The 15,664-nt window shown below is 51.3% G+C and overlaps 3 protein-coding genes across 3 annotated transcripts; 2 read left to right on the plus strand and 1 right to left on the minus strand.

Annotated features, from left to right (window-relative positions):
* Window positions 1-367: 367 nt before the first annotated feature.
* On the minus strand, window positions 368-5,070 carry N7508_010058 (putative ATP dependent RNA helicase; the record flags this gene model as incomplete). The annotated part of the gene is made up of 7 exons (XM_058468118.1): window positions 368-577; window positions 662-992; window positions 1,059-1,272; window positions 1,320-1,704; window positions 1,755-1,896; window positions 1,946-4,253; window positions 4,311-5,070. 7 exons carry the CDS (start codon window positions 5,068-5,070, stop codon window positions 368-370), a joined length of 4,350 nt encoding a protein of 1,449 aa, XP_058315964.1.
* Window positions 5,071-5,341: 271 nt separating this feature from the next.
* On the plus strand, window positions 5,342-13,622 carry N7508_010059 (putative translational activator; the record flags this gene model as incomplete). Its single annotated transcript, XM_058468119.1, has 6 exons — window positions 5,342-5,462; window positions 5,516-8,464; window positions 8,516-12,532; window positions 12,585-12,822; window positions 12,876-13,017; window positions 13,068-13,622. 6 exons carry the CDS (start codon window positions 5,342-5,344, stop codon window positions 13,620-13,622), a joined length of 8,022 nt encoding a protein of 2,673 aa, XP_058315965.1.
* A 300-nt stretch (window positions 13,623-13,922) lies between these two features.
* Window positions 13,923-15,202, plus strand: N7508_010060 (60S ribosomal protein eL19; the record flags this gene model as incomplete). The annotated part of the gene is made up of 5 exons (XM_058468120.1): window positions 13,923-13,939; window positions 14,164-14,247; window positions 14,413-14,682; window positions 14,789-14,939; window positions 15,053-15,202. The coding sequence occupies 5 exons, from the start codon at window positions 13,923-13,925 to the stop codon at window positions 15,200-15,202; spliced, it is 672 nt and encodes a 223-aa protein (XP_058315966.1).
* Window positions 15,203-15,664: the final 462 nt, after the last annotated feature.

Below are 15,664 nucleotides of genomic sequence, written 5' to 3' on the forward strand. Positions count from 1 at the left end.
TGTAGGAATGCTTTGGTTCCTGCTGCTGGCTCGCCAGGGATACACCTAGGTCGCTGGGTTACCTCACGTGTATGTGGTAATCTGATAGTGTTGCCTTTCTCTTTGGAATACTTAGACAAGTTGTAGGATATATATCGACATACGACGCTGATATGAGACCAGGGACGATGGATATATATCACATCCTATACCCAAACAAGTACAAATCCAATACAGTTGGAATGAAACCGAATGTATATAAAAGAAAGGGTATATCCTTATTCACCCTCTATATCCATATCTGACCGAACCTATCTATCGTGATTTTTTTACAGGCATATCTCATCAAAAGCAAAGAGCACATTCACACAGGCTAAGCTAACTATATTCAACGCTTGCCAGCCTGAGTGAAGATCTGTTGCCAGATATCAATCCACTGCTGCTGCTTATAAGACAGTGGACGGTGAGGGTTGCGGAAAGTGTTGGAGAGAATTTCGCGCAGGCGACTGTTGAGAATTTTCAGCGCAAGCATGGACTTCCAGTCTCGCAGGGCGAAACGAACGCGATTTGCGTCGATGGAGATGACACCGGAGTATAGCTGTTAACATTTGTTAGCTCAATATTAGACATAGAAGAGCGACCATGTCCACGGTCGGAGTCATGGGTTCTTGGTGCGACTTACCTTGAACTCTGCATCGCCACACAGCAGGGCTATAGCGAAATCATCAACCGCGCTAGTATCGTGCGCGTTGAGGTTTCGGTTGCGCGCTTGCATGATATGGTAGTATGAAAGCCACTTCACAGACGAGTCTGCTCGTTTGTTGATCGAGGTCGGGTGCAGTGCCACCGTTTGGTTGTTTCCGACGTTGCGCCAGCCTTTACCTTCGCGCGTCAAAAGCTTCGGGTAGAAACTCCAGGCGATGACAGAGTTGACTACGACATCATTGCTGCTGTTGAGGTCGAACTCTTCTGGGATAGTGAAAAATTGCCGATTTCGACTGTTGGAGCGCGCGCTATGCAAGTGATATGGTTAGCACTGGTCGCTTGGATGAAGAAGTTGGTTGAAAGGGCCGATTTACCGGTTGAGCGCCGCTTTTTGGGATGCATCCAACGTCAGAAGACCTGCGTCAGCAATTGATACTACCAACTGCATTTTGATATCTTCGATGCCGAGCAATGTCTGCGGGCTGAGGAAGTTCTTTCGGCAGAAGGCAAACTCGTTCGAGCCTGGTGTGCTTCGGACGCGTCTCCAGCTGCAGTATGCATTGTATACAGTTAAGAGGTCAGAGTCACCTGGAGATGTTAGCTATTGGATCGTAGACTGGGAGATATGCGCATACCTTTCTGGAATGAAACCCGAGCCCCATCACGCTGCGAATTGGAACCAATTGTATTTACGAACGGTGATTTGGAAGAGAGAATGGCAGCAATGCTGACAGTCGCATCCAAGCATCGGAAGAAGGCACCATGGATGATCATCTTGCCTAGGAAGACGTCTAGCGGCAACTTGGCCAATTGGGTTCCGAGAGATGTTAGACTCTCGTTACTGGTCAGTGCCTTGACTTCCTTGAGAGAATCAATGGCACGTCGGATGTTCTTCGATGATGGCGGGTCGAGAGCTTCGAGGAGTGTCTGCTCTACTTCTCCCAATTTGCAGATCTTCACTCGGAGCACCAGATCTTGCAGGGAAAGTCGAAGCAGTTCGGGTGTTTGCTGTTCGGCAAGCTGTGTTTTGTTAGTGCAATTTCGTTTCTCGGGATTAAAGATCTGAATACCAGCTTTTCATGGCGGTGTTTGGTGAACAGATGGAAGCAGATACCATTCTGGACACGACCAGCACGACCGCGTCGCTGCTTAGCGTTGGCACGGGAGATGAATGACTCAACAAGTCGAGACAATTGACGTCTCTCGTCGAAGCTGCTGAGATGAGCTGGGAATCTCCCGAATATAAAGGGCTAAAACTCACCGCATCATCTTCTCCTTTCCCGCATCGACCACAGCCGTAATATCCGGGATTGTGATACCTGTCTCTGCAATGTTTGTTGCGATCACGATCTTCCTGATGCCCTCTGGGGGCACATTGAAAGCCTTCTCTTGATCTTCACTGGCGATCGATGAGTGAAGTGCGTGTATAATCCAGTTTCTCTGGAAAGTTGGCTCAGACAGAATCTCATCGTTCAAACGGCGAATCTCCGCCAATCCAGGCATAAAGACCAGGATAGCCTTGCTATAGTGATCCATCTCAGGAGCCGTAGCAATCTTGAGAAGCAATCTCTTGATCAACTCGTAGTCCAGTTTGTATTCGTCAATGTTTAGAATGGTCTCCTTGGTCTGTCTGGAATAGCCGTCAAGACTGGCTTGAAGACCTCCGGATGTGTCTGCATCGGTCGGTGGATCGTCCATATCATCATCAAAAACTGTATGGTGATCGTCCTCTGAAAGACGGTAGTTGGTCATCTCGACTGCATCTTCCAGATACTTCATTTCCACGGGGAAAGTTCGCCCAGGGATGTTCATTACAGGAACACCCCCAAGATAATTTGAGAATCGCTGCGCCTCGAGAGTAGCTGACATGAGGATCAGTTTCAAATCAGGTCGCTTCTCCATGAGACGCCGAAGCACAATGAGCAGGAAATCACTATCGATTGTGCGCTCGTGAACCTCATCAAGAACAACGTGAGTGATATCTTGGAAGTCATCAGGGCGCTCGAGCATGCGTACAACCACACCAGTAGTTGCGTAGACCAATCTTGTTGAGTGAGTGAGCTTGCTCTCCAATCGAACTGCAAAACCAATCAGCGAGCGAGCCGTTCCCACGTCGTTCTTACTCTCTCCGAGCTCTTCGCTAACACGACGAGCAAGTGAGATGGCAGAGATACGACGCGGCTCAGTCACATAGACCTTGCAAGGCCGGCCATTGAGCATCTCGTGTTCAAGAATGAACGACGGAATCTGAGTACTCTTTCCACTTCCTGTCTCACTGCAAATGATCAAGGCACGGTGACTGTCCAGAGTGTGCAAAATATCTTCCTTGAAGCCCCAGATTGGTAGGTTCATTCTACCCTGCATCATTCGGTGGAAAGATGGTGTCGATGACTTTGCCATCCACGCGTCCCTCAACTGATCATCGATACCAGATAAGTTGTCACGTCCTGAGCCTCTTACCGGGGCCCCTGGCTTACTACCAACGCCGTTTCTCTTGCGGAAATTGTCAGAGAGCACGACATCATCCTCGAAGTTGCTCGGATTCTCTTGAATCAGAAGTTTTAATTCCTTGACAGTCGATTTGTCGATCTCGTCCTCTTGGGTCTTTTTCAGAGTTGCAAACTCAGTCCAGAGATCTCTCCAAACTGCTGGCAACCGCAGGTAGGCCTTGCCCTCTTTAGAATTCTGGGGGAACAAGATGAATAGAAGCAAGGTTGACACGTATCCCTCGGCCTGCTGTGAAGTCGGTGTTGCGAGGGCATCCATTGACACAAAAGTCGCCATGGCATTAGACTTGTGGGTAATTGACTCCACAGCTAATGAAAATGGCACCTCTTGGGGCTTCGACCATCGCACCTCAGCTGCCTTTCTGTTGGAATGGCTGGATGAAGAAAAGTCCTGGTAGACAACGGTACAAGATGAGTCTCTTGCCTTGCAACTTTCCTCCAAGATTCGTCGTGGAGTCAAGCCTGTCTGCTTTCCAAAGTCACGAAGTGCAATTTGGGCGTTCACCTCAGGAGGAGGGAGACCCAATATAGACCCTTGATCTTCAGGCTCAGCTGCGAACATATCCCCAAGAGCATTTTCTAATCCATCAATCTGCAGAGCAGCCATATCTGCGTCTACATTGACCTCGGATTGAGGCTCTTCTTCGACCGGAGGGTTCTTCTTTCTCTCCACCGGGCGGCGAACAAATGTTGCATCCTTTCTGAGTTCATCCAGCTTTTCTTCCCAAAGGTACTCTGCTTCCCGCTTTTCGAATAGAACATCGCGCTCGATCTTGGCGATTTTACGCTGCACCTTGGAGACTTCCGGGTCATCTGATAAATTCGAAGCACCCCCGCGGCCTTTCTTGCTCTTTCCAGGGCGATCGAAGATATCTGGCTGAAGACCGTACAATCGAGTTTGCAACTCTAGCCATTCAGGAACCATGACATCTGGGTCGACCGAGCTGTCCGAATCGTATGAAATAGAAGGTGCAACCTTGTTTGCTTTCCAGTCCGCTTTCTGGCCACCTTGCTTGTTCTTACTTTGTCCATTAGGAGTCGAAGTCCCTGACGGCTTCGATTCTGATTAGAGTCAGCATATTGTCCGAGTGGCAACTTCGAAGCCTGCGAGGGGTTTACCGGTCATCCATGAAGTGACACTGTCTGCAACCTTTTGCCGAGCATTTGTCTGTGTATAAGAGGGAAGTTCCTTCTTATCACTATATGTAGCCAACCATTCCAGCGCTTCGTCCAAGTTCCACACAACATCGCGACTGGCGCTGGTTGAATTGCTGGCGAAATACTGCAGAACATGCTTCAAGGCGTCCTCAACCCTGTTTTCCGGGAATTCGAGTTTGATCAGTGTCTCCTTCAATGTCCAGAGCTTGTTATATAATTCCTCCTCGGAACCAGCTTGTTTCGGACTTGTCGTCTTTCCGCTTGCTAAGAGGTATTCGTGCTCTTCAGTCCCGGATAGTTCGAGGATTCTATCTTGAATGTTTGTCGGTAACCACTCCAGGAGACTCAATGTCACGGATTGCTGTCGCATGACGCGCCGTTCATTCTCCAGCTTCGTAGCCTGGCGAACCGCATCATTTTTGCATTTTGTTGCGTATTTGTCGACGAGGATCTGAAGCTCAGCATCTTCAAGATGCTTCTCCAACTCCTCTGGTGTGTAGTTTTGCAATGATGTCACTGCCTGTGGTGCGCTGGTCTCTGCTGGGCGCTCTTCGGTACGTGCAGTCTGTGGCTCGCTCACTGGCGTGGGTTTCGATTCTTCAGTAGCCGGGGATGGGGTCGCAGTGCTCTCAGGCTTAGGTTTCGATGGCATAGAAACCGTGGCAAAGCCACGAGCCGGGTTGGAGGCGGGCTTCTTCTTTTTCTTATTGTTCGGAGGCATGCCTAATTACGTCGGACGTAATGGGTCTAGTCAGAAAGAATAAAGTCAGTCTCAGATATTCACATTCATGCAAAGAGCCCTGTAGCGCAATACTCACAAAAAGGGTGAGATGAATCAGAAAGAAAGTTGTCGGTCATGGCTGTTGAATGGCGGGATGGAATCCAGCTCCCCACACAAAACTCTTATGACAGCATTCTTAGCCCACTTCACCAACTTCAACACTATCTGAACCACCCCCCTTCTCTCCATTCCCCCGTACTGACCGCCGATCATGGATGGTATTCCATGGGACCAGGTCAAGGCCGGGGATCTGGATGCCTTGCAGGTCGTACTCTTGTCGAGTTCGACCTCGCGCAGGCTCCGGGCCCTGCAAGAACTCCGCGACAGGAATGGTAGTGTGACCCGTGGCTTGAAGGTGAAAAATCACTGACAATCTATCTGTTAGGGTCTGAACTATCTTCGGAAACCTATCAAGATATTCTGGAACTACTTTTCAGAACTTATCCTCTCTATGTCGATCGATCCTCCCGACAGACGGTCCAGCAATGCCTCCGCTCCCTCCTCCGCAATCCCAATGCGACCGAACACCTGAAATTCCTCACTCAGAAACTACAGACCGAGGCAGCTAGACCTGGTTTGGCTTCCACATTTGCATTTGTTCTGGTAGAATGGTGCTGCATCCTGCTGCAACAGGCCAGCGAAGATTCGAACACACCACTGGCCATTGTGCTAGACTTGATTGCGGTGGATGCCAAGGCTCTGGAGAATTGTCTTGCTCATGATCCCAAGCCTGCAGTCAAGCAGTCAGCCATTCGAGTGACAAGACGTGCTTTGCGCGCCGTGTTCTCATCTGAGACATTGGGCGCTGATGCGGTGCGCCAGTCTGTTGGCCGACTGACTGCTGATTCTACCGCAGCCTACAGAAATGCGCCTCTTCTTGGGGTTGTATGTGGAGTTTGTGCACGCTTACCTGATAGAAAATCGATTCTCGAGGAGAGCAAGAAGGATCTTCTCGCATTTTACATCAAAGCAGTCGTCAGCTCAAAAACCGCTGTGCCCAAGCACGCCTCCAATGGCATGTCAGACTTCTTTGAGTCCTTTGTTTCCTACGAAGACATCGCCACTGAGCTGATCCCCCCCATGGAGAAGTCCATGTTGAGGGCACCTGAGGTGGTTTTAGGCAGCGTGATCCAATCTCTCTGCGAATCTCTCCCGGAAGAGATTGATCTCTCAGAATTAGTGCAAGCCCGCCTTTCAAAGCACCTCTTAGCCAGCATGAAGTCTAACAACCCGTCCATCCGTCAAGGAGCAGCGGACTCTTTTGGTTCTTTGCTCACCCGGTGCAAGACTGAAACTTTGGTCGTGAAAATCGCCGGTGAAATCATCGGTCCTCTAAAAACTAATAAGATTACCACTCCTGAACACCGTGTGGCCTACGCCCAGGCGCTTGCGGCTGTTCCACCTGCGGTGGATGTTTCAAAGGAGATTGCTCAAGGATTTGGCCTCGTCTTGTCGCGAGAGTCAAACGAGGCTGCATTGGAGGAAGAGATAAAATCTTTCAGCAAGCACCTTGCCTACCTTGTCCAATCTACGGTCAAGATCAGCGATGATGTTATCAACACCATTATCAAGGGCATTTCCGACAAGCGAGTTCCATTCCGAAAGATTTGGCAGCTCAATGTGGGAGAAGTGCTCTGGAAGTCTGAGCTCGAGGCTTTGAAGAGCGCTGAAATCGCGCCCCTTGTCACAAAGTTCCTTGCTAAGATGAAGGACATGTTCACCGAGGTTGCTTCCAACCCACTTCCCTCGGCCCAGAGCGGTGCCTTGTCATCTGCTTACCTTTTCCTTGCTCTGTTCCACCGGGTCTCCGACGTTCAAGGTTCGGACAAATCTGCTTGGGAGGAGCATGTGGCTCTGTCCATGACATTGAGCCCGAAGCCATCTTTCCTGCTCAATGCTAAGGCTTACACCAAGCTGGGTTCCAAGGAAGAGGTTCAATGGTTCGTCAGGGCATTAGCATCTGTCGCCTCTGGATCCAAGTTCACTGGTTCCGAAGATGCATCCAAGATTGCTTGGGCTCAATCCTTCATCTATACCATCACCGCGCCCGCCATTCCCTCGAAGTTCCGCGATAACGCCATGGAAACGCTATCTCGTGTTTACTTGACCGATGTGGCATCCTTTGGGCGCATCGTCATCAATGCACTCTGGGCTTGGATTTTGTCCTTCCGGACTACCGAGAGGGAATCAGCAGCTGTCTCCGCTGGCCCTGGAAGTGCAAGCCTTCTTCATTTGGTTTTGAAGGCTCTTTGCCCATCTGCGGCTGGCCTAGAAAAGCCCGTGAATGTTTCTGATCTTCAGAATCAGCTCATTGAGATTCTGGTTCTGAGTCGGCCCGAGTTAGTCCCCAACACTTCATGGATTGCATTGTGCTTGAAGACCGGCACCGATCCCGGTGATCTTGTTCGCACTCACCCTGCCAAATGTATTGAGCAGTTGGTTCGCGTCAACGCAGACCCCGTGCAGTCCGCAGTGCCAGATGTCAATCCCGCCATTTGGAGCGCCGCGGCTGATCTGGCATTTGTTGCCCCCGATACTATGATCCCGCTTCTTGTCGATCAGATCAAGGACGATCTGGATGCTTCTCGCCTCTCCAAATTCACTGCCACTGATGCTGCTATTTCACGCACTCCCGAAGGAACCGCCTTCATTGATGTGCTGAGCAGCAAGTCAAAGCAGCCCGCCTTCGATAAGAGTACCAAGGACTATGATACTCTGAAGTGGGAAGAGGAACTCCGAGCTCAGTTGGCTGAAAAGAAGGGACAACAGCAGAAGAAGCTTACGGCCGAGGAACACACCAAGGTTAAAGCCCAGCTTGCCAAAGAGGCCAAGATCCGCGAAGATGTTCAACAAGAAATCAAGCGCATCGAAAGAGGAGCGGGCCTTATCAAGGGTCTGGCATCTGGTCCCTTGAACGATGTCGAGGGATGGATCACTGCTGCCGTCACCTGCTTGCTAGCACAAGCTCAGGCTGGTGCTGGTCTTTTCGTTGGTGACGTTGTCTCCCGCGCATTTGTCACTTGTGCCGACGAGGTGTCCTCGCGCCTAGGAAACCTGAGATCTTTCGTGGGTATCGCAACTCTGCGGGCCATTGGAAACACAAACCTCCCTGCTGAAATGGAATTGGAGTCTCTTGGACAACTTGTTACAAGAATCCTGTACCGCTTGCGCTTTGCCTCTGAGCAGCGTCCTTTCGATACCGCTTCTCTCGCCTACGTTCTTCCGCTTATCTCTCTGATTCTTACCCACAACGGTATTGATGAGGCGAAGGGAGAAGAAGAAGGCACACAGGTTCTTCTTGCCCTTGAATTCCTGTCCTTCCACTCTGGATCTTGTGAGTTTATTGATCATATCCATGCATAGAATTCACGCTAACAGTTTGTAGTCACCGATACCCGTCTTCCTCGCGTCGAAGTTCTAAGCCAGCTCCTGTCTGCTATGCAAAGATACACTCAGCACTACAAGCTGGTCAAGGATACGTTGTTCGATTTCTGTCGGTGCATCTCTCCTAACATCAGCAGCGAAGAGCTCGAAACACTGCTGGAAGGAGCCATTGTCACCGACGCCTCCGTTCGGACATCCGTGCTTCAGGTCATTGAGGCTGAGATCGATTTGACCGACCTCGACTTTTCCGAGCACATCTGGCTTGGCTGCCACGACAGCGTGGAAGAAAATGCCGAGATTGCAGACACCATCTGGGAAGACAACGCATTAGAAGTGGATGACACCACTTTCGGCAAGATCATGAAGTACCTGGACTCTAAGGACCATCAGCTTAGAGGTGCTGCTGCCCGTGCATTGGCCCATGCCATTGAATTTGATAAAAGCAAGTTTGCTGGAATTTTGTCAGAATTGCAGTTCAAGTACACCGAAGAGATCAAGCCCAAGGTCCCCGAGAAGGACGCTTACGGCATGCCCAAAAAGATGGACAATGTTGACCACTGGGAGGCTCGCAGTGGTATTGCACTTGCGTTTAGTGCCATGACCAAGGAATTTGGCACGGACGACACTGTCTCCTTCTTGCAGTTCCTCATCGAGAGAGGCCCTCTCCTTGATCCGAACTCCCGTGTCCGTCTTCAGATGACCGAGAGCGGTAAGTCTGTTATCACTATGCGCGGCCAGCCAAAGGTTGAGGAGATCATGAAGCTCTTGCAAACGACACTGGAAACTTCGGATAAGGATTCTGAGAGCTCTGACAAACTGAACGAGGCTGTTGTTGTTCTTTATGGATCCGTGGCGACCCATCTCAAGGCAGATGATCCTCGTCTACAGACCGTTATCCAGAAACTGCTTGCAGCCCTTGAGACGCCTTCAGAGTCTGTGCAATACGCTGTGGCCGAGTGTCTCCCACCGCTGATCCGATTGAACAACACCAAGACTTCGCAGTATGTGGAAGAGCTCCTCGAGCCGCTTCTCAATGCCAAGTCCTACCCTCCTCAACGTGGTGCCGCTTACGGTCTTGCGGCTATCGTGTGTGGCCAAGGTATCGCAACCTTGCGCGAGTTCCGAATCATGAGTTTGCTCAAGGAGGCTACTGAGAACAAGAGGGAGCCGAATCACCGAAAGGGTGCTTTGCTGGCTTACGAGCTGTTTGCCACTGTCCTTGGACGCAGCTTTGAGCCTTACGTGATCCAGATTGTGCCCCAGCTTCTCGGTGGCTTTGGTGATACCAGCATTAGCGTCCGTGATTGCTGTCTGGAAGCCTCCAGAGCATGCTTCCAAAACCTCAGCTCTTACGGCGTGAAGCAGATTCTCCCTACCCTTCTCGACGGTTTGGATGATACCCAGTGGCGTAGTCAGAAGGGTGCTTGTGATCTGCTTGGAGCTATGGCTTACTTGGATCCCCAGCAGCTTGCAGCCAGCTTGCCTGATATCATTCCTCCTCTCACTATTGTTCTCAACGATACCCACAAGGAGGTCCGTAACGCAGCGAACCGCAGTCTCCAGCGCTTCGGTGAGGTTATCAGCAACCCCGAAGTCAAGAGCTTGGTTGGTGTGCTTCTGAAGGCTCTCAGCGACCCGACCAAGCACACTGATGAGGCCTTGGACTCTTTGATCAAGGTTTCCTTCGTTCACTATCTCGATGCGCCCTCGCTGGCCCTTGTTGTCCGCATTCTCGAGCGTGGTCTTAGTGACCGATCCAACACCAAGCGGAAGTCGGCACAAATCATTGGTAGTTTGGCCCATCTTACTGAGCGCAAGGACCTCATTTCGCACTTGCCTATCATTGTGGCCGGTCTCAATCTGGCTATTGTTGATCCAGTTCCTACTACCCGTGCTACCGCTTCCAAGGCCCTTGGTTCGCTCATCGAGAAGCTTGGGGAGGATGCTCTGCCCGATCTCATTCCCAACCTCATGTCTACTCTCAAGTCGGATACTGGCGCTGGCGACCGACTTGGATCTGCTCAAGCCCTTTCGGAGGTTCTTGCCGGTTTGGGTACAACCAGACTCGAGGAGACCCTGCCTACTATTCTCCAGAACGTGTCCAGCTCCAAGGCCTCTGTTCGTGAAGGCTTTATGACTCTGTTCATCTTCTTGCCTGCCTGCTTCGGTAATAGCTTTGCCAACTACCTCAGCAAGATCATTCCCCCCATTCTTGCTGGTCTGGCTGATGACATTGAAGCCATTCGCGAGACTGCTCTCCGTGCCGGTCGCCTGCTTGTCAAGAACTTCGCCCACAAGGCCATTGATCTCCTGCTTCCTGAGCTGGAGCGTGGTCTGGCCGACGACAGCTACCGTATCCGTCTCAGCTCCGTCGAGCTGGTCGGCGATCTCCTCTTCAGTCTTACTGGTATCACTGGAAAGACCGAAGGCGAGGAGGAAGAGGAGGAAGCCACTCAGGCTGGCCAGTCCTTGTTGGAGGTTCTTGGAGAAGAGCGCCGCGACAAGGTCCTCTCTGCTCTGTTCATCTGTCGCTGCGATACCTCGGGTATGGTCAAGACTGCGGCTATGGGTGTCTGGAAGTCGCTCGTCGCCTCCCCCAAGACCCTCAAGGACATGGTCCCCACCCTGTCCCAACTCATCATTCGCCGCCTCGGATCCACCAACATGGAGCAGAAGGTTATTGCCAGCAACGCTCTTGGCGACCTTATCAAGAAGGCTGGAGAGTCCGTCCTTTCTACTTTGCTGCCCTTGTTGGAAGATGGTTTGCAGACCTCACCCGACGTGGATGTCAAGCAGGGTATCTGTATTGCTCTCCGTGAGCTCATCACTGCCGCTTCCCCTGATGCTCTGGACGACTATGAGAAGATTCTCATCTCCACTGTGCGTGTGGCTCTGGTCGACCACGACGAGAATGTACGAGAGGCTGCTGCCGAGGCTTTCGATGCCTTGCAGCAGATTATGGGCAAGAGAGTCGTGGATCAGGTTCTGCCTTACCTTCTCCACCTGTTGAGAAACGACGAGGATGCCGAGCAGGCTTTGTCTGCTCTGTTGACCCTCCTCACAGAGCAGACTCGTGCCAACATCATTCTCCCCAACCTCATCCCTACACTTCTCACGTCGCCAATCACTGCTTTCAACGCCAGAGCATTGGCATCGTTGGCTGAAGTTGCAGGATCTGCCATGACAAGAAGGTTGCCAACTATCCTCAACTCTCTGATGGACGGCATTATCGAGACTACCGACGAGGAGCTCCGCACAGAGCTCAGCAACTCCTTCGATACAGTGTTGGTGTCTGTGGATGAGTACGATGGTCTGAACGTCGCCATGAACGTGATGGTTACTCTCGCCAAGCACGATGACCACCGGCGTCGCTCTGCCGCGGCTCTCCATCTCAACAAGTTCTTCTCGGAGGCCGAACAAGACTTCTCGCGCTACTACCAGGATTTGATCCGCGCTCTGTTGGTCTCATTCGACGACAGGGACAAGGATGTCGTGAAGTCGGCATGGACTGCTCTCAGTGGTCTCACTGCTCACATCCGCAAGGAAGAGATGGAAGTGTTGGCCGTTCCTACGCGCCAGATTCTGCGCCAAGTTGGCGTGGCTGGCGCTGATCTGGCAGGATTCAGTCTTCCCAAGGGTATCATGGCCATTCTGCCCATCTTCTTGCAGGGTCTTCTCAACGGTACCACCGACCAGCGTACTCAATCGGCTCTTGCGATTTCGGACATTATCGACCGTACTCGCGCCGAGTCATTGAAGCCTTTCGTTACTCAGATCACTGGTCCTCTCATTCGTGTTGTGTCGGAGCGCTCGGTCGACATCAAGTGCGCTATCTTTTACACACTTAACAAGCTGTTGGAGAAGATTCCCCTGGCTGTCAAGCCTTTCCTGCCTCAGCTTCAGCGTACATTCGCTCGTGGTCTGGCAGACACCACCAGCGAGACACTGCGCAACCGGGCTGCCAAGGGTCTTGGTATCTTGATTACGCTGACACCCAGAGTTGACCCACTTATTGCCGGTATGTTCTATGTCGTTTATGAAGTATGACAAGCCGCTAACTTATCTTTTAGAACTTATTGCTGGATCGAAGACTACCGACATTGGTGTGAAGAACGCCATGATGAAGGCTCTTCAGGAGGTTGTCGGCAAGGCCGGTGCCAACATGAGCGAGGCTTCCCGACAGGCGATCCTTGCGCTTATTGACGATGATGCCAGTGACCAAACTGACTCAGTCGCCATTACCAACGCACACCTGCTTGGTGCTCTTGTCAAGGTTCTTCCAGTTGAGAGCGCGGTCCCTCTTATCAAGTATGCATCTTCGTTCCTCGTTGGAATTATCCGACTCATGCTAACCTCCTTAGGAACCGTATTCTCAACGGCACTTTCTCCCACGCCTCAGTGCTTGGCCTCAATGCCCTGTTGGCTGAATGCCCTGATGTTCTGACAGAAAACTTCTCTGTCGAGCTGCCCACAGTTATCTGCCAAGGCATTGCCAACAAGGACGTAAGTAGAATTCCCAATACAATATTGTTGCTCGAAGCTAACAGGAGCAGCCCTTCGTGTCCGACAACAGCGCCCTCGCTGCAGGCAAGTACCTCCTGTCCAATGATGGCAACCATGCCTTCGAAACAAGCAAGACCATCTTCGAAGCATTGGCACCTGCCATCCAGGTCGGCAGTCCCTCCGACACTCGCCGTCTGAGCTTGGTCGTCGTCCGGACTGTCAGCCGTCTGCACCCCGAGCTCACTCGGCCTCACCTGGCTCTGCTGGCCCCACCCATCTTTGGCAGTGTCCGCGATCTGGTGATCCCCGTCAAGCTCGCTGCGGAAGCAGCCTTCTTGTCCATCTTCTCGGTTGTTGAGTCCGACAGCGAGGTGTTTGACAAGTATATGGCTGGTCCGGGTGCATCTCTCCCACCGGGTCCCAAGCGCAGCATGTCTGACTACTTCAAGCGAATTGCCACTCGTCTGGCTAACCAGGCGCGTGAGCGTCGGGAGGCCGAAGGTGGAGAGGGTGGTTTGGGATTGTCCAACGATGAAGTTGATGATGAGAAGGAAGTTTGGAGCATTGGCAAGGTTGATCTTGGTGAAGCCTTTGGCGATGAGTGATGATTTGTTTGCGCATCAGGAAGCATCTGTTTATAGATATCCTTTGCGATTTGCTTTAGTCGTATAAAAGTTATACATATGTTGCAGTATGTGTATATTGTAGAGTTATGATTGAATGCATTTATTTAGTTCTACATTTTTGTTCCATAAGGATGAAGCAGAGCAGCATTCAGTTGCTTGTACCTTGTAATATAACTTTGTACCGTGCTGTAACTTGACTTTATAGATCGTGAGGGCAGGGATGATCATGTGATATGTGGTAAAAATTGATATCATGTGACGTATGTCGCGATCGCCTCCATGTCTATACAAAGAAGGTAAAAAGAAAGGAAGAGATGAAAAATGGATTTTTCGTCTATTCCCTCTCTTCTTTAAATCCTACTTGAATCATGATACCAATTGGATCTGGCTTCCCCGGACTGGATCATCATTTACATTTTCGTCCCAAATAGGTTAGCCTTAGGGCTTCAAGCCCTTGACCCTCTCCTCCCGTTGTGGAAAGGCACTCGCTTAGCCCTCGCTGACCTAAGCTGGCCCGCAGTGCCCTCTCAAACTCTCACCGTCGGGATTTCTCAGTGCCACGAACATCATCCGCCAACGACCGTCGATACGCCGACATCAAGATGTGAGTCTCCAACTGTTATTGCAATCCAAGCAGACACCTGCCAGGAAATCTCTGTCGAAATCACCCAACCCCGTGGACCGATATTTTTTTTTCGCTATGTGGAGGAAACAACTTTCGTGATGTGTGTGGCCATGATGCTGACCTGGGTTTCTTTTTCCACCACAGGGTCAACCTTACCACCCAGAAGCGCCTCGCCGCCTCCGTGGTCGGCTGCGGCAAGCGCAAGATCTGGCTCGACCCCAACGAGATGAGCGAGATCTCCAACGCCAACTCCCGCCAGACCATCCGCAAGCTCGTCAGCGATGGCCTGATCATCCGCAAGCCCGTCACCATGCACTCCCGTGCCCGCGCGCGTGAGCTCAACGAGGCCCGCCGTATTGGCCGTCACCGTGGCCTGGGTAAGCGCAAGGGTACCAAGGACGCCCGTATGCCTAGGTATGCACACCGCTCTTATCTTCGATCCGGCCTGTGATGGACTTTCCATCCAAGAGGCTCGGAAAGCCATGGACACAGATGCTGATTATTTCTTTCCTACTTATAGCCAGATCCTCTGGATGCGCCGCATGCGTGTTCTCCGTCGTCTGCTCGTCCGCTACCGTGCCGCCGGCAAGATCGACAAGCACCTCTACCACGAGCTCTACCACCTGAGCAAGGGTAACACCTTCAAGCACAAGCGTGCCCTCGTTGAGCACGTAAGTCACAACCCGACACCACCCCCGGGTGACGAATGCATATGCAATATGGTCGATCATGAAATATATATCCGAAGAACATCCAGGCTGACTCGTTCTTTTTCCTGCTACAGATCCAGAAGGCTAAGGCTGAGCGTGCGCGCGACCGTGTCCTCCGTGAGGAGATGGACGCTAAGCGTGCCAAGAACAAGGCTCTCCGTGAGCGCCGGTTGGAGCGCAAGGAGGCTAAGCGCGATGCTCTGATCAACGAGACTCAGGAGTAAATCTGATAACAAAAATTCAAGTTTTCCCTTCCGTTGATTGAAGTTCTTTATCGTTCGGCGGTGCAGAGGTTGGAAACGGTTACTTCTGGGTTGGAGATCCGGGATTCGAGGCTGCTCCCGATACCGAATCCAGGTCGGCCTTCGACTCTTCCTATTTAGTCTAGATTTCTGTTGTGACGACTTTCTTCTATGCCGTTTCCCTCTCGATCGCGTGGGGTTCGTGGGCTTCTTGGATCTTAGGGGAAATCTGGCCATGGAAAAATAGGAAGATGCGATGATGATGTGATACTCAAGCTATTCTTGTTCTAAAATGTAACGAGAAAGCAAAAGGAAATCTTTTTTTACTTTACCTACGCGAGGTCACATCTTTCGTAGATTTTCGCCAGCACCTGCCTGTCGTCGAGGCTCCGTACATCTCAGTAGAGTTCTTAGCATCTTGCCTCAACGGCTACATACCCACCT

This window comes from Penicillium antarcticum, assembly GCF_028974205.1.
Source record: "Penicillium antarcticum strain IBT 31339 chromosome Unknown utg000009l_segment0_segment0, whole genome shotgun sequence".
Classification (NCBI taxonomy): Eukaryota; Fungi; Ascomycota; class Eurotiomycetes; order Eurotiales; family Aspergillaceae; genus Penicillium; species Penicillium antarcticum.